The 23,632-nt window shown below is 42.0% G+C and overlaps 1 protein-coding gene and 1 long non-coding RNA gene across 2 annotated transcripts in view; one reads left to right on the forward strand and one right to left on the reverse strand.

The window, feature by feature from the left end:
- The first annotated feature begins 4,279 nt into the window (after positions 1-4,279).
- Positions 4,280-13,417, forward strand: s1pr4 (sphingosine-1-phosphate receptor 4). Its single transcript, XM_060846620.1, has 2 exons — positions 4,280-4,373; positions 8,530-13,417. The coding sequence occupies exon 2, from the start codon at positions 8,620-8,622 to the stop codon at positions 9,736-9,738; it is 1,119 nt and encodes a 372-aa protein (XP_060702603.1). The 5' UTR covers positions 4,280-4,373; positions 8,530-8,619; the 3' UTR covers positions 9,739-13,417.
- Positions 13,418-17,110: 3,693 nt separating this feature from the next.
- Positions 17,111-23,632, reverse strand: part of LOC132829247 (uncharacterized) — a 31,347-nt gene continuing 24,825 nt past the window's right edge. Inside the window, exon 4 of the long non-coding RNA XR_009646224.1 lies at positions 17,111-17,524. This is a non-coding gene — a long non-coding RNA (uncharacterized LOC132829247). The remainder of the gene's footprint in view (positions 17,525-23,632) is intronic.

Here is a 23,632-nt window from a genome sequence, read left to right on the forward strand (position 1 = left end):
AATACTGACCATGGTCCAGGTGTGCCAGCAGGGGTAGATTCTGGGCTTGGTAATCTCCCTCGATGTAGAGAAAGCGCTTGGCCGGGTGCAGTGGCCATATCTTTTTTATGTCCTGGAACAGTTTGGTCTTTGGGTGGTGGTGGTTATTCACCAGGTGGGTGGCAGTATTATATAAGGATCCTCAGGCAGCGGTTCTCACGAATAAGGTCTGACAATTTTAGTATCGGTAGAGGTAGCCGACAAGGGTGTCCCCTCTCACCGCTGCTGTTTACATTAGTAATAGGGCCGTTGGCGGAGGCTATCCAGAGGGACCCGAATATAGTTGCTCCGGAGGTGGGATCGGAGGGTATAAAATCACCCTTTACACAGACGATGTTCTTCTTTTTCTATCTAATCCAACAATATCTGTGCCCCATTTAATATAAAAGATTCATTTATGTGGCTCTTTCTCGGGGTATAATATTAATTTTATGAAGTCGGAGGCCATACCTGTGAGGAGTCTTGTCAGAGTACCTGATCTTGGGGGTGGAGTCCGATTCCCTTTCAGGTGGTCACAGGGAGGTTTCCTGTATTTAGGCATTCTTATTTCTCTGAACTTTGTTCAATTATATAAAGCTGTTGCTGGAGAAGATAAGACAAGACCTCCAGGATTGGGAGGCTCTACTAATATCTTGTTTGAGTAGAATAGCTCTGGTTAAAATGAATGTTCTTCCTCGTTTATTATATCCCATGTGAATGCTCTCTCTGATGCTACCTAGGCAAGTGTTACGGAGGCTTAACAGCTGGCTCGGTCTTTTATCTGCTGTCACAGGCAACCTCTTATGGAGCTTGTTAAATTGCAGCTTCCCTATTATCCTATGTGAATGATTGGGCTTGCCAGGAGCCGAGGTCAATATAGCTGGACATCGAGGCTTCCCAGGCAAAATGCCCTCCTCATTCATTTGTTGTTTATGGACAAGATGAGGACGGTCATGGAGCATTGCAGAAACCCGATTGTCCTTAACATGGTTAAAGTTTGGAGAATGATGCGACAAAGTGAGGACAATTTATATAAAATTTCCCAAAGTAGGAATGCCAGGATTCCAGCTGGGATCGATGGATTCTGGCTTTAGGCTCTGGGAGTTGAGAGGAGTCTATTGTTTGGGAGACTTATTTGAGGGGGAGGTCATGATGTCTTTCAATCAGCTGAGCCAGACATATGAATTGTCCAGTAGGGACCTCTTTCATTATTTTCAGATCAGGGACTTATACAGAAACATACTACATTAATGGTTCATCTGTATAGGTCTGATGTGGAAAGGAGAGTACTTAGGTCCACAGGAACTCTCTCGATCAGTAACCCATCCCATGTATGAAGGGGTAGTTTCTCGAAGGATATTGAACGACTGTGCGGGATCTGGACTCAGGAATTGGGGGTGGATACCTCATCAGAGACATGGGACGATACTTAGGAGAATGTGAGGGAGATTTCAATTTGTAATAGGATGCAGGCTATGTAAGTGAGGGCTCTCCACAAGGTCTATTTGACTCCGGAGCAGCTTGCGAAATTTAAAAAAAAGCAACATCCCCAATGTGTCCCAAATGTAAAGCAGATATTGATACTCTTTCTCATTGCTTGTGGTTATGCCACAAGCTTCGCAGGTATTGGGGCATTATAACGAATGTTTTATAGGGGATCTTGGGAACTGAGGTCAAGGTAGATCCAGTGTCCCTCCTCTTGGGTCTGCCAAATATGCCCTCTTTAGATGCCCATGGGAAGTAACTGTTTAATATTTTCTCATATTGTGTGAGGAAGAACATTTTGATGAGCTGGATATCGAAAAATCCCCCAGGACTTTCGGGATGGTGTTGGTTAGTTATGGAACATATCCCCCTCGACTTCCTTACAAGTATGGCGCACCAGAAAACGGAACCTTTTTATAGGACATGGTGGCCCTTTTTGAACTATATGGACGCAGACTTGTCGGCTGTATTGATTTGGCCTTTATGTAGCTGCGAGGGCTGTGTCTCGTGGGCTGGGGGCCCCTGAGAGGAAGAATCCTGAATAAAAATGGGTATGCCAACTGACACTCCTAGTGAGGGGAGCCTTAGTGGGGTTGCACTGAGTGCTGTAATTTAACTTGGTTCAATCTATTTTAATATAGTTTACTTTGCTTCATTATTTATTGAATTGTAGTATGGGTAGATTTTTTTTCTCTCCAATTTGTTTGTGAAGTTGAATAGTAGTTTGTTTATTGTTATTGTTGCTGTACTATAACATTGTTATACTATTTTAGAATAATTTTATAATTTTGATAAAAAATATTCAAAATCTTTTTCAATACAAAAGTAAACACACACACAATGCAGAAGATGATCATGCTGATCAATCAATGCACATGAAAACATATTCTGGAAAGGATTAAGAAGAAAATAGGAACAACAGGCCATTTAGCCCATTGAGCCTATTTCACTATTAAGTAGATCATGGATCTATAGGCTAATTCCTTGACTCTATTTGCTTTCATACCCCTGGCTAGCAAATAACTACCACTCTCAGATTTTACATTATTAATTGAACAATCATCTCCCGTGTTTCCTGGGATTGCATTCTATCACCCTTTGTGTAAAGAAACATTTCTCAATTTTCTGATGTCTTCTGAACAGCAGTGGAGTGAGTTTGAATGGCTGCAAATCAAGTCATCACTATTCTTCGTCTCCATCATAAATGGACAGTGAAGCGTTTAGAGACGAAAATCTCCTAACACAATTTTCTGCTGTTTTTCCTTGTAAGACAGTTGACGTTGGCAGTTGCTGCAATCGTGGTGTTTACTAGAAGCAGTGACTTCCTGCCAGGAGTTCCTCACATGAATGCTGTTTTTTTCTAAAACAACTCTCTTCCTTTTCTTCCCAAATCAGTTATATTAATTAGCAGTATGCTCACATTAGGATATGGATATGCCAATCCTTCTTATTAGATGTAATTTGTGGAAACTGTCTAACGTACCACATTTTGGGAAAATATTGATCAGAATTACTTAATATCTTCGAGTCAGAAACAGGCCTTTTAGCCCAAATGAGCAATGCTAAGATTAATGTTCCACACTAGTCTCCTCTCAGTCTTTGAATTATTTCCACCAAAACAGAAGAATAGGCAAGGTGCATGCTCATTCTGCACCTGCTGCAATATGCAGTGCACATTTATATATACACACACTGTGCATCATGTATGTATTCATATTCCCACTTTCATACTCACTATATTGTATATCATGAATATGGCTTTTGGAAACTCTGCTCAAATATAGCATATACCCTCCCCCTTTTAATGATTCCCAAAATATCCCTTCAAAAATGTGCTGGACCATCACCAACTTGCTCCAATCAAGGTTTTATGAGCATAAGGACACTCCATTGATGACACTCCCAGTTTATCCCCATCTCTCTGGTCTCTCCTCCACTCTATAATTATCAGATTTGGCAAACTTCTGCAATCAAAGGCAGAGGGAGAATATACCAAAATCATCTTCCAGCAAATTTGAAGTGCAGTTATGATGTAGCAAATGCAGCACTGATTTGCATATTGCAAGTCCGCACTAACAGCAGTGTGGTAATGATCAGAAAATCTGACTATTAGTGATGTTGGTCGGGGGATTAAATATTGACGAGTACAACTCCATGCACATCTGTGAAATTGAATCATTGGGTCTTTTATGTCTACCTCAGGAAGCAAACAGGACTATCGCTTATTTCTGAGATCAGGACTCATAGCAGTGTAATACTTTACTCAGTACTATGCTAGGTCAGGTCAGCTTTATACTGTGCAACCATTGGGTCTTTTATGTCCACCTCAGAAAGCAAACAGGACTATGACTTAATTCTGAAAGATAGTACTCGTAGCAGTGTAACTATGCTGGGTCAGGCCAGCTTTGTACTGTCTACTCAAATCTCCTGGAGTGGCAACTAATTGAATGGAAGTGAGGTGTTGCCATTCAGCTCTATAGTGTTTAAATTACAAGTCCAGCACTCTGTGTGCCCCTCGACCATACACTGAATAGAGAGAAGTGCAAGTTGCATTGCGTATGGGTTAGGGTGGTGTTGCAGTACTGTTGCTCGATAGGTCGAGATGACGTGATCTTGTCGTGTGTTTGTTTCTTCCCCTGCAACGTGCTGCTTCCCAAAACTGGCCCTGCATCTGCTGCACAATCTTATCAGTTTATTCAGCCTGCCATGTCATTCTGGGCGGTACAGAACTGATCACAACAAATCTCTCTGTAACTTCTGTAATTTGCTGAGACCATGTGCACAGGCAGAGAGAGAAGCAGCTGCTGAAGTATTGGCGCAAGGCAAGCAGCATCTCAAGTGATGAAAGACAAGTCTACAGCACGAGCACAGTAAGTTCGACTTCAGTAAATAACCACTGCACCAAGCAGGACTAAGAAAGCACAAGTAGAATTAAAAACTTTCTCAGTTGTGGAGAATGAAATGGACAGATTCAAACGATTTGGTAAAAGAAGCTAAAACAACACAAGAAGTAAATTCTTTATGCAGTGAGTGGTTAGGATCTGGGTATATTGCCAGAGAATGTAGTGGAGGCTGTTTCAATAAAGTCTTTCTAAAGGGAATTAGACTGTTATCTGAAAAATTACAATGTGCAGGGTTGCAGGAGAACTGAATGCTAAATGAACTGCTCATGTGGAGAGTTGGACCAAATGGCCTCCTCCTGTTCTGTAACAATTTTGTTTTATTGTGTACTATAGCTGACTTTATTAGCATTTTTCACCTTTCTAGGAAAAGGAAAAACTTTAGTACAAAGTGAATGAAATACCATTAGGCAGACCCAGCAGCCTGCATTGATACACACACCAGTTAAAAAATACTCTTCGTCAGTAAGACTCCTCCATAGTGTTCCATTTTGAGTGTCTTCTCTAAAATACTGTAAATACAGATACTAGATTGAATGTAGAGAGTGCAATGTGCATGAAAGTGGACTTGAGTCATGATCTGGAGCAAAACAAATATTGCTTTAAAAGATTTGGAGATATAGAAAATTCATAGCACAGAAAGAGGTCCAACAGCTCTCTCAGGCTCAGGATTAAGACAGTATTTTTCTTAATACTTAACCCTTTAAACATGTACCTTTAAATTGTCTGTGTTTCTATTTATATGAGTTGTGTTGAAACAATGTAATTTACAAACACTGTGTGAAGGCAGCTAGCTCCATCAAGATAAAAGCTAATAAGACAAAAAATTGTTGATATAGGCACCCAGCCGTCACCTTATTGAATGGGAAAACAGGCTCAAAGGGCTGAATGGCCTACTCTGGTTCCTGCATCTTACGTACGCCCTCATCCTCCCTCTCCCTTCCATTCCTCCCAATTGTTCCTTGACCTTCACTCTTGCCTATTCTAATCCCTCTCTTCCTATTTTCTTTGTTCCGTCAATCTTCTCTTCTCTCCCTTTTATATGCCTCTCTTTTTTCCTTCCCTGCATCTCGCTGTCACCTCCTTTCTTGCTTTCACTATCCCTCTCGCCTCTCCTTTTCTTCATTTTCTGCCTTCAATTCTTCTCGCCTGCCCATGGAGTTTTATCCATTCTGTCCTCCTTTATTCTTTCAGCTTCCCTCCTTCTATCCTCTATTCAGCCTCCTAATATTGCAAAGTTCAAAGCCCCTGCAGGTCAGCAACACCAAGGTGGGAAAAGCAAGAGAGAGGGTGGGCTTCGAAAAGGAGAAATGGGGGTGGTCAGCTTGGAGTCTGAAAGTTTCAACTAAGGGGCTAGAGGGAGGTGAAAACAGAGGGGGTGAAGAAGGGGTATGCAAACTAAACAGAGAGTCCAGCAACAGCATCCAGGATATCTCAGTGGAACTCAGCACCAGCACGAGGCCACCTATGCGTAGGGAGGCACAGTGGCTAGCACTGCTGCCTCACAGCACCAGGGTCCCAGGTTCGATTCCAGCCTCGGATGACTGTCTGTGTGGAGTTTGCGCATTCTCTCCGTGTCTGCGTGAGTTTCCTCCCACAGTCCAAAGATGAATTGGCCATGCTAAATTGCCCATAGTGTTAAGTGCATTAGTGAAAGGGAAATGAGACTGGGTGGTTTACTCTTCGGAGGGTCGGTGTGGACTTGTTGGGCCGAAGGGCCTGTTTCCACACTGTAGGGAATCTAATCTAAAAAGTACAAGTATTGCAGGAGTAGCGATATGATATTGAATGGTTTTTAAGCCTATTTGTGAAGAATGCACTGAGAGTAGGGACACTTTGTTGGAGTTTGTGTCTTGCTCACTGCAGAGCTGACATCTTCACTCTAAACAATTATTCCTATGCTGGCATTTTCTTTATCTACACCTCTCATGACTCTTTTACAGAATTGAGGTGACCAAATTAAACTAAATTAAAATGAGCCAGCCTTTAAAAGAAATTTTAAAGGAAGCCAGGATGAAAAGAACATGGGGAGAAGTGGGTGGTATTCTCCTGAGTCTGGAAGTAGAGCAGAGCAAGAGGAAGGGCAGCCTATGCAGGTGACTTTAACAAGTCAATAACAACTGTTAAAGAGGAAGTTAAGTTGCACAATGAAAAAAAAATGACATTTGTATTTCAAATCTGCCAGTCATCGGACAAAATATAAAATATATACACATTGGTGCCAAGTTACTCTCAAAACAACTTTCGCACAGGAAATATTTTAAAAACATCTGTGACCTAATAGAGCTGTTGCGACAGTTTCCTTTTATACTGCCTCCTGACAACAAATACATTTAAGACAAACACGTATTTATTACCTTTCTGTGTGATCTTTGGTGTCAACTGTGTGTAACACAGTCAGAAGGTCAAACCTCACTTTGGAGGCTTGAGCATTACAATCTAAGTCGATGTTCCTGGTGGAGTACTGAGGGACTGCTGCACTAGTAAAGGTGCTGTCTGTCTGGGAGTGCTCAGAAGGAATGCTGCTCTGAAGCAACATGGTGCTGAGGGAATGCTGCATTGCTGAAGGTTCTGTGTCTCTGGCAGTTCTTTGAGGGGGTGCTACATCACTCTACTGAGGGAGCACTGCATTGCTGCAATGAGGGAATAGAGCACTGAGAGAGTGCTGAATTACTGCAGAGGGAATGCTGCACTGAGGGAATGTGGCACTGAGACTGCTGCATTGCTGTACTGAGGGTAGACAGCACCAAGGGATCATGGCACTGAGGGAATGCTGCACTGAGGGAACTTGGTACTAAGAGCACTGCATCACTGCACTCAGTGAGCACAGCACTGAGCAAGTCCTGCATTGCTGCACTGAATGTTGCATTCCTGAAGGTGCTATGTCTCTGGGAGTGCTCCAAGTGCACTACTGTACTGAGGGAATGCTGCACAGTTGCATTGAGGGAGCACTGCACTAAGCAGGTGTTGCATAGCTGGACTGAATGAGTGTCTATGAATCGTAGAATCCCTGGAGTGTGGAAACAAGAGATTTGGCCCAATTGCACACCGATCTCCGAACAGTGACCCACCCAAACCTATTACACTATATTTACTCCTGACTAATGCACATTCCTGAACACTGTAGGCAATTTAGCATGGCCAATTCAGCTAACCTGCACATCTTTGGATTGTGGGAGGAAACTGGAGCATTTGGAGGAAACCCACTGCACTGGTGAAGACACTGTCTGGGAGTGCTGTATTAAGGGAGAGTTGCACTGGTTAAAGTGCTGTGCCTCTGTGAATGTTCTGAGGGAGTGCTGCACCAAAGGAATGCTGCATTGCTGCATTGAGGGAATGTTGCACTGAGAGAGCGCAGTACTGAATGCGTGCTGCACTACTGAAGGTGCTTTGTTTCTGGTGAACTGTTAAAACTGACCTCTTTAAGATACAAAATCCCACAGTCCTCTTTTAAAGAGAAATAGGGGAGTCACCCCAGTCTCTTGCTCAGTATTTATCTCTCTGTCACTAAGTCAGATTGTTTGATGACCATCACATCTCCATCAGTTGAACACTGATGTGGGCAAATTAACAAAAGTCTAATTGAATTGAATAAAATGTCTTCAAGGAATTTTACAGGGTAGCTATTCTGAGGCTGATTTTCTTGGCTTTGTAGTTGAAAATATGGCTCATGGTCTCAAGCAAAGAGAGTGATCCCTTAGAACTGAGATGAAGAGAATCCTCTTCACTGGGAGGGTTGTGAATCTTTGGGAATGTCCATCCCAGCGTCATGGCTGTTCCATTGTTGAATATACCCAAGACCAAGATGAATAGATATTTGGACCACAAGGGGATTAAGGGATACAGCTGGAGAGTGGGCACTTTTATCGATTCTTCCATAGTATATTGGCATCAATGACAGGATCACAATTTGCCACCCATTCCTAACTGCTCATGGATTGAATGGGCTTGCTAGGGCCATATCAGAAGATAGTTAAGATTTAATAATATTTCTATTGGTCTGGAGTCAAACGTGAGTCAGACCAGGGTAAGGAGGCAGATTTCCTTCCCTACAGGATATTAGGGAATTAGATGGGCACTGATAAGAATTAAAAGGATAATAATGGATTTCTCAATTTCCTTCCAGATTGTTTGAAAGTCAAAAATTATGCTCGAGGCCAGTTGAGTGAATCTGAGGCACTGCTGAAGTCCAAATACAATTATTACTTCTGAGTCAATGCTTCTTATCAAAATGAATAACAACAGTGAGTGCATGGATTTCTTGGCTGCACAGCAGGAGAATATCATTCTGATGCATTATAACCACACTGGGAAGCTGGAGAACAGACCTTTGCCCAGTGAAGGCATGGGTGCAATCAGAATTGTCTTCATGGTAATCAGTTGCTTCATTGTCATAGAGAACCTGTTGGTATTCATGGCTATCGTGAACAACACTCGCTTCCGGAGCTGGGTTTACTACTGCATTGCCAACATCACCCTCTGCGACCTGCTGACTGGAATTGTCTACATTGTGAACATCTGCCTGTCGGGTGAAAGGACCTTTCAAATCACTCCCACCCTCTGGTTCATTAGGGAGGGGGTCTTGTTCTTTGCCTTGGCTGCCTCAACATTCAGTCTGCTCATCACAGCAGTGGAGAGATACGCGACCATGGTCAGACCCCTACCTTATGCCTCAGCACATAAGACCTATCGGGTGTATGCCCTTATTGGATTGTGCTGGCTGATGGCTTCCCTCATAGGCCTCTTGCCATTGCTGGGCTGGAACTGCATTTGCAACTTTGATGAGTGTTCTACTTTGCTACCTCTGTACTCCAAGAGCTACATTCTCTTCTGTGTGGCCATGTTCAGCATCATCATCGTTGGGATAGTGGCACTCTACAGTGGCATCTATCACCTTGTCAGGAACAGTGCCAAGTCAGTGTCCAACAGCAAAAGCAGGCAAAAGTCCGTGAGGCTGCTCAAGACTGTTTACATGATCGTTGCTGCCTTTGTGATCTGCTGGAGCCCCCTCTTTGTGCTTCTCCTGCTGGATATCTTCTGTGACGCGCCATCTTGCTCCAAGCTGCACAGTATGGAATGGACCATCGCCCTGGCTGTGATCAACTCGGCCATCAATCCAGTCATTTACTCCTTTGGAAGTAAGGAAGTGAGGCGGGCCATCATCAAGCTCCTCTGCTGCTGCTTGATCAAAGCAGGAGCTCCCTTGCCATTCCTGAGCAGGAGCGAGTCTACTCTCGGAGCTTCCACTGACAGCTCCTACAGGCTGAGGGAGAGTTTCCGAAATTCAAAACTGCTCAGCCCAAAGAAGACTCTGCCCAAGTCAGGACAACAATAAAACGTGGCTCAGGGGTTAAGAGCAGGTGGGAGAGCCCTGAGAGCTGCTCTAACGCCTCCTGCATGCACCAAAAACATTGTTTTTGCATTAAAATTAGGATTCCTTCTAGTGACAATACAGCAGCCAGATTGAATGAAGGCAATGCTCAGCCTTGTAACAATAATATCGGTCTGGGTCACCTCTGAGTGTTCAAACTCCAATCCAGTAACGTGAGTGTATATTCCAGGCTGATACTTCATCACAGTACTGCAGGGGGCACTGCATTGTCAGTAATGCCACCTTACTATGATGTGGAGGTGCCAGTATTGTACTGAGGTGGACAAAATCAAATATCACTTGACACCGGGTTATAATCCAACAGGTTTATTTGAAAACACAAGCTTTCGGAGCCTTGTTCCTTCTTCATCTGCAAGTGAGAGAGGATATATAATTCTGGGATTTATGTATTAATCAGTATTAACAGCCATCTAGGTTTGTTCAATACATTTGCATCAGTTATATGACCCTTTGATCTTTTACTTATAAATTCTGTGCCTGATATATCCTCTCTCACTAGCACCTGCGAATTTCTGCAAGCTTGTGTTTTCAAATAAACCTGTTGGAGTATAACCCGGTATTGTGCAATCTTACTATGAGACATCAAGGCTCAGTAGGATGTAAAGGAATCTATTGAAGTTTAATCTAATGGTGCTCTTCTGTACCATCTTGGAATATTTTACTAATGTCACTGTTTTTGGACAATCCCAATGAAGAAGGGCATGATAATTCTCCTGGAATCCTGACCACCATTAATTGGTCATGACTTATTGAGTAATCTTGCTTTGTCTAAACCAGTTGCTATATTTGCCAACGTAACAACAGTGAATATAGAACATAGAACAATACAGCGCAGAACAGGTCCTTCAGCCCTCGATGTTGCGCCGACCTGTGAACTACTCTCAGCTCGTCCCCCTACACTATCCCAAAATCATCCATGTGCTTATTGAAGGATTATTTAAATCTCCCTAATGTGGCTGAGTTGACTACATTAGCAGGTAGGGCATTCCACGCCCTTACCACTCTCTGCGTAAAGAACCTATACAAAGGAAAATAATTAATTGGTTGAAGACAGTGCTTTTTAATTGCATTAAAAAAAACATTATTCTTACCTCAGAAAGCTGTTAAAAATTCAATTCACTCTCATCCCAAGTAGATTCTTCAACTGCTGCTTTGCATTTCTCAAAGTTCAACTGATAGGAATCATGCTTCTAGTTTTATCTGATAGTTCAGAGCTTGGGTAGATTGTTAACTAACTTTGTTTTTATAAACCAGTATAAACCCACATTATGAGTCTTGCTCAACTGGAACATTACACTGGCTGGCTCCAGGATATGGGTTTTAAAACAAAACTTTATAAGATGAACACCAGTGAGCTGTTGCACTATCGCCTGATCACCAACTACTTCTCCAGGTACAAAAACATGCATATTTAAAAGCAAAGTCTTTAAGCTTGGAGGATGAGAGATGGACAATTGTAGATGCATCCATAGTAACATCAAACCAGAGGAGACCATTCCGAAGTGGCATGGTGGCTCTGTGATAACACAGTGCCAGGGACCTCAATTCCACCCTTAGGTGACTGAGTGGAGTTTTTATACATTTCCCCAGTATCTGCACGTGTTTGCTTCAGTTTCCTCCTACAAACCAAAGATGTGCAGGCTAGCTGGATTGGCCATGCTAAATTGCCCCATTGTGTCCAAGGATGTGCAGGTTAGGTGGAATGTCATGGGGGAATGCAGGGTTACAGAGACAGGGCAAGGGGTGGTTTTAGTGGGATACTTTTTGGAGAGTCAGTGTGGACTTGATGGGTTGAATGGCCTGCTTCCATACAGTAGAGATTCTATAATTCAGCCCTCAGACCTGTTCTGCAATTCGGTCAGAGCAGATCTGCACCTTAGTTCCACTTATCTATCCATGGTCATGGGTTCCCAATACAAGAACCCAATGAAGATCTATCAAGCTGAGTCCTGCCAATAGCATTTAACTGCTACCTTTTCATCAGGGCTAATATTCTAGGTGGATGGTGCACTTTTGTTCTTGTCTCTCAACAATCTTTTACACAAGTTGCACCCAATAGTTAGGCAGAAATATTTGAGAAACACTTTTACAAAGATATTGGATAAATAGGTGAAGCAGAGTAAACATGTTAGGCGATGGCGAAGAGTATGGGAGCAGAGCTAAATAGATAGGTCTTTCAAAGGACCAGATAAGAAGGGCTGAATAGCCTTCTTTGGAGCTGTAAGGTTATGAGATTCTAAGGGCTGCCCCTTCACCACAGTATCTCATATTTTTGTTTGCTCAGTTAACAAACTCCACCCTTTTAACTGATGGGTGGAGTTGGAGCACTGTATCTCCTGAAACAGGAGATCTCACCACAAAATGATATTGGTGAAACACTGGGAAGGGTAGGTGAGCCCATATGAAATGCAAAATGTGCACAGATTCTCAGTCATTTGAGACCACCAAATGCTCTGCTGGTGACCTGCATAATGGCTCAACCCATTAGTGCATTTTAGGGAAAACCAGATATGAACCACATGAGAGAAAGGAAATGCTTGGATATACAATGAAGAGAGTTAGAGACTGATATGAAGCTTCAGGATCAGCATTTATCAGTTGGGCTGTTACTCTGCTGCAACTTGTATCTAATTCTACAATAGTTATTTGTTAACTTATGCTGAACCAGACACAGTTCAACACCCTGGAAATGGACTGAATCTTTATAAATTAGAAGGATACTAAAATTATTAATAAAACATATATTACTTAGCAATGAAAAATGTGGATATGATTCACCACAGCTACTAAAGGTGAATAATTGATGAAGGCTTCCCTGTCTTTAGTTGTTCATATTCTTGAACAACAATACTTTGATATCCAGCTAAATAAATACAGATACATTTTAGATCCACTTATTTTATTCCTTGCATTATGGATGAATTCAATGTTTGATGAATGCCACAAGGTTAAAGTTCTGGAACACCAAACCTAAAGATACTAGGAATAGCATTCATCAGGTGGACTGCAGTGAAAGGGGATTACCTCTCATCTTCTCAAGCTAGGGATGGACAATAAAATGCTTAATTTGCCAATGGCATCCTGTGAACTAATCTTTTTAAAAATTGTAACTTTTTTGACATTTGCAAAGTGACCAGTTGCCTGAGAGCCTGCAACATTATTTTAACAAACAAATAGTTTTGGCTGCTTTACCATGTCTGTGTTACAAGGAAGGGTTAGCTGTTATTTTGCAATAAAATATAACTCTGTGTGCAAAAAGCAAAGCTTTCTTTAATGTCAAGGTTCTTCCTGAAGTGCAGAAGCGGGACCATCTCTTGAAATATTAAGAGGGTGTGTTGATTTATTTAATAGCCCAAGCTGAAGTAATGGTGGAGCGCACCACAGTATTAATGGAAGATGTCAAAGCATTAATGGAGCATGTCAAGATATGAGCAAGAGTGAACCAAAGCATCACTGGACTACGCTGCCTGTGCAGAATGAATTGACTGTACAATACAACAACCATAACATTTGCATTTACTGCTTCGAATTTAAATAAAAAATTGTTAATTAGGTTTTCAAACTGTGAAGAAATAAGTTTGGATGTAATTAAAGGGCTGTTGTTGTTGACAATTAAATCTCATCCTGTGTGAGTTATCAATCTTCCACTGCAGATAAAACAAATGTGTTTTGTATAATTTGAAAGATGAATTAGCATTCACTGTGATCTGACTGCATATTCAAATTCTGTGGAAGGGAAGTTAGGCATGGCTAAACGTGCACAGAGCAATTAAGGTGGCAATGAGTTTTAAGTCTCAGGGTGCGTTTATGGTCCTATGAGGACAAGTGTTCCTGACATTTCTTCACTCACTATGGGCTGTTCAGCAGAGGCCTGACTCATTAGCAACTCAATGGAAATCAGACTCTAGGTTAATCTCCAGGAGTCTTCTATATTATTTTTTCTTATATTTATTTGGATGTAAAGAGAGTGTATAGACTTGGGAGAAAGTGGTTTTTGATCAAGAGTCAAAGCATCTAATTAATGAACCATTAATTATTTCACTGGGCGATGACCCTTGGGGGTGAGCTAATCAATGATGGGAGCATGTTAGAGTGTTCTGAAACTATGGTTGGCCACCCTACGTTGTGGACTCCTCAGGCCTTGGCACTCAAGAGTAAGGATCTGCCTGAGAACCTAGGCCTGGAGACAAAGGAACAGCAAGAGTCCCTTGTGCTAGTTCTCACACAAATCAGTGAGATCATGTATCCTTAACGCCACATACCTGCCTTTTCCCATTATCTCTTCAGTTAGCAAAAATCTCAGATTGAAGTTAATAATTGATTCTATTATCAATTAACATTTGCAGAGGAGTTTAACACTACTGGTTATTTCTACCTTTCCTATCTACTAACCTCTGTATAGACCTGTTTCCTTGCTTCATTACCAAAAGTCTAATTTTTAAAACTACGCCCCAACTCCTAAACTAAGCTACACCAACCAGTGAAAACAGTTCTCCAATTTCCTTACTAGTTTGTCTGAATATGTGAAACCATCAACAAACTCATACCTCAAATCTTCTAAACCCCAGAAATGAAATCTTGATTTTAGTTCAGGCATTATTCTGGAAAAACTACCATGCTTTCTCTTCAAAGTTAATATATCCTTCTTGAAGTTTTATGCTCCAGCTAATTAAACTTCTAACTGAAACAAAACCTGTTTCAGATACTAAATCTATAGCTGAAATGTGGCTCCTAGTCCCTTGTTCTACTCTTCTAGATATAGATTCCTTCAGCCTTTTGACACTTTTCTATTTGTAAGCTTTTAATGATACATGTACCTGGTCCCTCAAATTTCCAGTGCTTCTAGCTTTTAACCAATGACTATTTTTGATAAAATTCCATTATGAAGAAACCAATTTCCTTCCCTCCTGGCTTAGTACAAGAGTTTATGAATGAAACAAAAGGTGCTTAATGGCACTTTAATGTTCAATGCAATTCTGGAATAAATTAGCAGAAGGCTGAACATCAGTGCTGGAGTTACGAGTGGCTCAGAGGGATTTTTCCTGTTCCTTGTCTTCACTAGAATCATAGAAGACCATTGTATGCATCCAAAGAACTGTAAGATCAAAATCTGTCAATTTAATTGCTCCACCCTTTCACCATGATTTGCAAATTATCTGTCTTCAGGCACTTATCCAATTCTCTTGCGAAAGCTGCAAGTAAATTGGCCACAAATCAACACTCACTTGCTGTATTTCAGGTCCTCATCACCACTGGCTGCAAATGTCATCCTGAGACCATGCCAGGCGCTACACAAATGTAGGCTCTGTGCAAAATAACTCCATAGAAGCTGATATCCCATCAAGTCACTTTTTATTTACACGGGGAGAGCCCTGGACACTGATTCAGCTCCCTCAGAGCCAGCTCTCAGATGAACAGAACCTTTGACATTCTTGTTTACATCTGTCAACCAGGGCTCCCTGATTGGAATAGATTAACAGCCCCCAAACAGGGAACTCAGATTCTATGAGATCCACCTGGCTGACCTCATTACATTAACTACACATTTTTCCTTTATCCATGTCCAGTAGGCTATTGTTAGGCCCGACTCCAGTTCCTGCTGAACTGAGCCAGTACTTCATAACTCACTGATATCAGCTCAGTAGGCACAGGAGATCAGGGCCTGTTTTCTGAAAACCCCTGGCCACGTAGACCAGGCCTAATCCCAGGATTGACAGCTGAAGACATGTTTCCGATCTACGGCTGCCTACATCTGGCTAGCTGTATCCCTGCTGGTTACACAGGAACACAAACATTTTTAGGTTGTTACATGAAAATCTGAACCAGAACCCACCCTCCTGTCACTGGTGCCCCAACACGCTCATGGTTGCTCTACTGCTTGCAATCTTAGCATCTGATCTGAGTCTTTAGCACCCCCACCCCACCCCCACCACCGCATCCTTTTGATTATTAAGGTTACCTCCTTCCACCTTGTAACATCTCCACCTAGTCTCTGCAGTTGAAACTTATCCAGGCTTTTCCCTCCTGATTAAACCATTGTTGTGGACTTCCTAGTTTCCAAACCCAGATAAGAGTTTATCAAATCTCTCTGGTGGACTACATCTTAGCTTGTTTCAGATCCAAGTAGCTCAGAATCCAGAAATGTCTTAATTTCAAAATTCTCATCTTTGCCAAACCTATGAACTCACCAGTCCCTGTCTCTGTAGTCTTTTACAGCTCTACATTACTCCCAAGATCCACATGTTCCTATGATTCTGTACATCCCCAATTTTAAACCTCTCCACCACTGACGAAAATGCTTTTAGTTGCCTGGGCCCTCCGCTCTGAGCTTTCCATCACTTTATCTCTCTCTCTCACAAGCTTAACAGCCTCTCCTTCCCTAAAATCATCATCTTTGCCTGGGACCTATTATATGTGACAAATTACATCTCAAATTCACATTTTATTTGGTGACACTCTTCTGAAGCACTTTGGGTCATTTTGCTAATCCTGAAACACGCCCAGTTTGATGACGATTGATGGAGATTATTGAGAGAGTGTTTTCTTCACAGAACCTGAACTTAGCCACTGTGAACAGGATTTCATTTAAGGCAACTGCTCTCCAAATAGCTAAGTTCTGGACCAGTCTGAAAAGAACCTTCTTTGGAGTTTGGAAGATGAATTGAAGAAACACAAAAGCAGGTAAGGGATGTTCAGTTTAAACAAGCATGAAATCAAATTTACATGCATACAATACCCAATCTCTCTTGTCATCTGCATGGGAGGGAGGTGTCACCACAGAACCAGATAAAGTCAGATCGCATAGGAGGAAACAAGGTTGGCTTAGATTAGCTTCATAATTTTCTTCATGTTGTTGTCACGGGAATGAGTTTATTATAAAATGATGCATACGAGGAACATTTCTCTGCGTTAGCAAGGGCTCATATATAGACCAGATTAGCACATGCTAAGCTTCAGGACTACATTTTAAAGAACACACTAAAGCTTGGGGTAGCTGCTGCTGCTAAGGTGCAGCAGGGAAAGACCACTATCTTCCTGTTAAAGTACCATGAGAGTCTGTTCAGTTGTCAGAGTCTCTCATTGTCTCAACATGAATATAGAATAAATAAATAAATGGTTCCCTGCATTATGTAGAAAATGCCTTTGTTTCCACAACTGCACAGAAGCTCTGAGAAATGTCAAAGTTCCAACGTTTGACATTTTTTCTGCAAAGCTGATTTAGAACTTTAGTGTGTACTTACAGATGATTTATGAATGAAGTGTATTTGAAATAACTTTTCACAAAACCAGAATGAAAGATGAGTTGTGGGGGTGGAGTTTAATATCCTTTCCAGAATATTGACCTGACTCTCACCTAGATACAGAATTGAATTTGTCTATACCTTTTAAAACCAAAAATGTAAAAATAATACTTAGTCCCTGCTAAGCACTGGACGACAACAACAAGAAGCTAATGACTTCAGCCCCTGTGACTCATACAATGGGAAGATATTACTCTTCAAGCGTGCTGTCCTGGTCAGAGTTCTCAGTAACATAGCTGGCATGTGCTTGCAACTGTGTGGTAATCCCTGGCAATGTGATTTTTCACTTTTATTTAATTATTAAATCACGATGCCAGGAACCCCTACAATCACAGCAAGACAGGAGTTGGCTGGCATTCATCATTCAGCACAGAAAGAGTCCTAGCATTTTCAAGTGATGACAATCAGACTTCCTTGTATAGAACAATCTGTAAAATACAAAGGGCAGAGAGTGAGAGAGAGAGATTGATACGATTCATTGCAGAAGCAGCTTTATATAAATATGGAACAAGGGTAGGCCATTCAGCCCTTCAAAACTGCTCTGCCATTCAACTAACTGTGACTGGTTGGATTTTAACCTCAACTCTGTACTCCTAATCATCTTTTATTCCCTTGATCATCAAGCCACTTCTGCCTTAAACATATTGAAAGATTCTGTACCCACTGTCTTTTGAGGAAGGGAATTCCAAAAGATTCTCTGTCTTCCACAGTTCTTTCTTCACTGTTTTAAATGGATGCCCATTTATTTTCAGTTCTAGATTCTCCCACAAGAGTAACCATCTCTTTGACATCCACCCAGTCAAGTCCCCTCAGGATTCTATATTGCTTTGAACAAAAGCAGAACAGTCCACTGTGCCTGTTTGGATACTGTATTTACTCAAATGAACCTCATCAGCCTCTACTGAAAAAGTTCTGCTTTAATTCTACTGATAATTCATTTGTGTTTTTGTTAACCAATTGCTCCTGTGCTAGCTTATTTTTGCCTTTTATGAATTTTGTTATCACCTTTGCTCCCTGTATCTCTGCCCTGATGATGGGCCTGTGAACTCACCCAATGACCTTGATTATATGGCCAGGCTATTTGACCATGTAGGAGTGATTTACGGCTAAGTTTAAAAACAACGTTTGGCCTTTCCCAAATGCATTATAAATACTTCCCAGCAGGGGGCACCAAATGGAAACCAGGAGCAGCACCCTCTGACTCATTTTCACTCACCCACACTAGCTGCTAGCTACTGTCCCTGATATACGTAAATGCAGAGGCCAAGGATCAAAACTTGGTACCCTCCTGATTGACACTGGCAATGCGTTTCCATTTTCATCCTTCATATCTCTGTAACCTCCTCCACTCAGACAACCCTCTAGGAGATCTGCACCCAACCCACCCCATCTGCCACATCCATGTTGGATCACAGTATGTGGAGTTTGCATGATCCCCCGGTATCACTGTGGATTTCTGCTGGGTACCCTAGTTCGCACCTGCAATCCAAAGATATGATGGCTGGGGGATTAGACATGGTTAATCCAGGATTACAGGGATTGGGGCTGGGGCTGGGTGGGATGCTCTTTGCAGAGTCAGTGCAGACTTGATGGGCAGAATGGCCTCTTTCAGTAGGGAATTCTATGATTCTGGACTACTGATGACAGCAGTGCTTTTCACTGATTGGGTCCTGGGCTGTGCCACTTCCTTCTTAAACCCCTCCACCTTACTCGCTACTTAAAATCAATTTTTGTTGCATGTTCAAAAGTTTCCTCAGTAGGCTCAATGGCATCTTATAAGTGGATAAAATAAAGACACGATAGTCCTAGAGAAACACACTCACATTTTAAAAAAAAAAAGTTGATGGTGGTGAGTTTAAGCTGAGAATCACCACACCACACAAGAGTCGAGAGTGCGCTGCTGGAAAAGCACAGCCAGCCAGGCAGCAACCAAGGCGCAGGAGAGCTGAGGCCCCGGACAAAACCCTTCATCGAGAGTGACGATGTGGAGGTGCCAGTGTTGGACTGGGGTGTACAAAGTTAAAAATCACACAATACCAGGTTATAGTCCAACAGGTTTATTTGGAAGCAGCAGATTTCATCAGGTGGTCATCCTGATGAAGGGCTTTCGCCCGAAACATCGAGTCTCCTTCTCCTCGGATGCTGCCTGACCTGCTATGATTTTCCAGCACCACACTCTCGACTCTAATCTCCAGCATCTGCAGTCCTCACTTACATCATACAAAAATCCACAGCTAGTGTGAGAATTGAACCGATGCAGTCAGTATCAATCTGCAGCATCAATCAGCTGCCCAACCCACTGTCGCTGTTACCTTTTATATTGGATAATACTCCTGAGAATGTTAAAAAGTCACACAACACCAGGTTATAGTCCAACAAGTTTGTTTGGAAGCACTAGCTTTCAGAGCACTGCTCCAACATCAGGTGCTTGTTGATACATCCACCTGATGTTGGAGCAGTGCTCTGAAAGCTAGTGCTTCCAATTAAACCTATTGGACTATAACCTGGCATTGTGTGATTTTTAATTTTGTATACCCCAGTACTTCCTAATCATGAATCCTGAGAATACTCTTACAAGTGTTGAAAGTGTGAAATCCAAAATCCCACCTCCCTCTAAACTGTCTGCAAACCAAGACAATTTTCTCCTGGGAGATCTGGGTGCCTCTCCAAGAGCAGAGTAAATGCAGGTATAAAAGGGAGTCCATTCTCAGGATGATCCCAGAGAAGATAAAATCTGAGAGTTGGACATACAACTCCACTGGAGGTGCTGTGAGATTTGCTCTGCCCCACCCTGACTAGCCCTCCCTACTTGCCTGCTTCACCAGCTAGCAGTCTAAAACTATGGCAGAATCTGAAATCTGGCACAATCTGGGTTCTGATGTGGATTTGACTTTGGACCCATGCTTTGTAAAAGCATGAAACTCAAGTCAGGCAGCACCCGCTGAGAGAGAAAGACAGAGATAATATTGAAATTACGCTTTTCTCTCCACAGATGCTGCCAGGTTTGTTGAACATTACCAGAATTTTTACTTCTCAGTGAAAGGACCCTCACCAACATTTATAGATGCACCATAGAAATAATTTTGTCTGGGTGCATAACAGCCTGGCATGATAAGGGCTCTGTTCAGGACCATAAGAAACTACAGAAGGGTGCATGCACAGCCCAGACCATCACAGAAGTCAATGTCCCATCCCTGGGCTCCATTTACAGTCTCATTGCTGCAAAAAAAAAGGCTGCCAACATCAAAGACCCGCCCACTCAGATAACACTCTCTTCCAACCTCTTCAGTCAGGCAGGAGATACAGAAGCTTGAACACATGCAATGACAGGTTGAAGAACAGCTTCTTCCCTGCTGTTCTTTACTGATGAATTGACCTCTCTAACTTCAGATAATTGCTGATCTTACATTGTGAATCGCCTGTGTAGCCGTAACCCTGCATGCCTCGCTCTAAGCACCCTTTGACCTGTGTATCCTGGTTAGCTATGATCTGCCTGTACTACCTGTAAAACAAAGCTTTTCACTCAACTTAGATACATGTGAATACAATAAAATCAACCATAACTTTTTCAGCATCTGCAATAATGGCTTTTGTGCAGATAATTTTAGATCAACATGTGATACACTGCTAAGTGGAGATGATTCTTCATCAAAGCAGCCAAGATCTGACTGAAAGGCAGAGCAGATTTGATGGGTCAGATAGTCTACTCCTGCTCCTATTTCCTATGTTGTAATGTTTTCTTTACCTGACTAAGCTAATTTGGAGATTCGCGTGCAGAAAGAATATGTGCATCCGTAGGGAATATTCGCAGGAATTGCACAAGTACATTTTGAGATGAGTTGTTATACGACACATTTCCAGCATCCACTTTGCTGCCATTTCCCTTCAGTTCCGACAACTGCTGTACACCACATTTTGGTCAGACTTTTCCTCCATATTTCTATGACATTGCTCAGAGGGGAGCGCACACAGTCAGAAAATCTCATCCACGAGACTTCAGCATATAATAAACTAGTTGTATATGACCATTGATCCTGAAAGGATTAACCAAGACACAAACGTACCTCTGTCCACCAGGTTATCACTGACAGCCTCTCACAGGAGCTAGTTAATCTGCTAGTCCTACCTTGACAGTTAACATCCATGTAACATGGGTATTTCCTAAGAAATACAAGGCTAACCAGTGTCTTCTATCAGTCCTTAAAAGATGAAACTCTGTTTAAGGCAAGGTACAATACAACAGTACACTGGCTGCAGGCATGCCTGACAACTATGTTCTGATGCAATACTGAACTGAGAGAGAGTGCTGCAGAGGTGCAGTCAGTCACTCAGTGAGATGCTTAAGCAAAGGCCTTGCCTGTTGTCCTTAAGGAAGTGGCTAAAGAATCCAAGCCATGTGCAAAATTTTCTCCAGAATCCTTTCATTTTCTTAATTCTTTGATGGGCTGTGGGGATCATTGGCAAGACCAGCGGTCATTGCAGTTTCCTCGGGTTGAGCGAATTTCAGAGGGCAGCTACGAGTCAACCACGTTGGTGTAGGATTGGAGTCACATGTAGGTAACACCAGAAAGGATGGCAGACTTCGGTCCCAAAAGGGATACCAGTGAACCAGCTGGTTCTACATTGATGATGTCACTGCTGCAGGAATGCAGAAGACCAGGCTTATCTCCTGGGGCATGGGTTTAAAAAAAAATCACATAATGGCAGCAGATAGAATTTAAATTCAATTTATAAAATCAGGAATCAAAAGCCAGTCTTGGTAATGGTGATATGAAGTTATCAATTGTTGTAAAAACATATTTGGGTTTTTAAAGGAGGAAAATTGTTAGCTAGACAGAGCCAGAATGGCATGGGACTCCAGATTTACAGTGGTGTTGTTGACTTGTATTATGCTCTGAAACAGCCAGCAAGCCACAAGTTTCATAAGACACAGCAGCGGAAGTTCAGTCCATTGTCCAAGTGATTGGGGATGGGAAATAAATGCCAATTTAGCCAGTGACTCCTACATCTGCAAGAATAAAAAGTTATTACATCAGTTTCATAGTAGTAGTTACTGCTCTTTATTTCCTGATTTATCAAGTGTATTTAAATTCCACACAGTGGTAATTGAAGTCAGAGCTTTAGCCCAGGTCTCTGGATCATCAATCCAATTACATGACATCTAGCTCCATTCCCAGTCACCCAATAACTATTCTTCAATCAACGCCACCAAAACCAAAATGACTCGAGTGTTGTCACTTTGCTCTTGTAGCAGATTACTGTGAAAAAAATTGGCTGCATATTCTAAACTATTAGTGTCTCCCCTTCATAATGTAAACTATTTGGGATATTCTGAAAGGAGCTATAGAAATGCAGGTCTTTCTAATTTTCAAACACGTGCAACGGATGTATTGGCACAGAACTCAAACTTTGAGCCAGAGCTACTCTAGTGTTCTCTCCTCAAATTCTACACATAGATGGTGGCACAGAAGAGAACAACCTATGGTTAGGACAGAAAGAGTGTATATAAGAACTGCCCTTGCATATCTAAAAAGGTGCCTCACCCCTCAATTGCAGTTCCCAGGAAGTCAGATCTTCCCTTGATTTGCTCTTCTGCAAACATGGGCAATATTTCTCTCATTGAATACTCAGTGAAAACTTTGCCAGGAGTGCAGAGAGCTTCTTATGTCAACATTTTTTTGTTGCACTCAACTACCCCAATCTCACTGGGTGAAACTGTACATCTTCCTGTCCTCCCAGTCGGTTCGTCCAAAGGGGTATCTCACATGGAGGGGGAAGGTACTACATTTCGATTCAGATAAAACTAAATCTCTAAAAAAAGAACAGAAATGGCTCTAATGGCAACAAGCCATAGTGTTTGAAATTGGAGACTTTTTATTGCAGGGATGGGACAGGGCAGGAAGATAGTTCAATGATACTTGTTGTAATCTGACAGTGGAGAGCTGCTAGTTTGGGCACATTTGTTACAGTTTGGTCTAGACCAGTTTCCCAAGCATTGCAGAATCAGCTCCAATTATTTGTTTAAAATGAAGGCTTTTTCAAAAGACTTAGAAAAGCAGCTCAACAAACAAAAGTTTCATTTTCTTTTCTACCCCACCCAAAGGTGTCAGCTGACTGCTCAGTTCATTTTTCTCTAAAAGCTTACCCAGGTGATCATTATATATCGACAGTGGAAGGAATCACATTATGGCTGTTTCCCCTTATTTATACTTTAAGACAAAGAGGGGAAAGAATCAAATCAAACAGTCTCTTTCTTCACCCAGGGGTCCTGAGGCCGATTGTCGAGTCACTCTCAAAATACACTACTAGACTAATAACCTCAGCACAAACCTTCAGTAACAATTAGAGGGGAGTTTCTGGATGGGGCTGGGGGTTTGAAATAATGCCCAGAGCTTAATATCTATGATGTTTAACTTAACAAATCTCTGTTTATTGTGAGGCCTGATTCAACAGCACCGCAATAGGCAAATAGGACTGTAGTTGCTCAAAATCAAGATGAAGAGTAAGGAGAGAAAAAAAGACTTGCATTTTGGATG

The sequence above is a fragment of the Hemiscyllium ocellatum genome, chromosome 28 (genome assembly GCF_020745735.1).
Source record: "Hemiscyllium ocellatum isolate sHemOce1 chromosome 28, sHemOce1.pat.X.cur, whole genome shotgun sequence".
In the NCBI taxonomy this organism is placed as follows: Eukaryota; Metazoa; Chordata; class Chondrichthyes; order Orectolobiformes; family Hemiscylliidae; genus Hemiscyllium; species Hemiscyllium ocellatum.

What these genes read in the sequence shown, in the direction of transcription:
- s1pr4 (XM_060846620.1), top strand. Translation starts at nt 8,620, where the DNA reads ATGCTTCTTATCAAAATGAATAACAACAGTGAGTGCATGGATTTCTTG.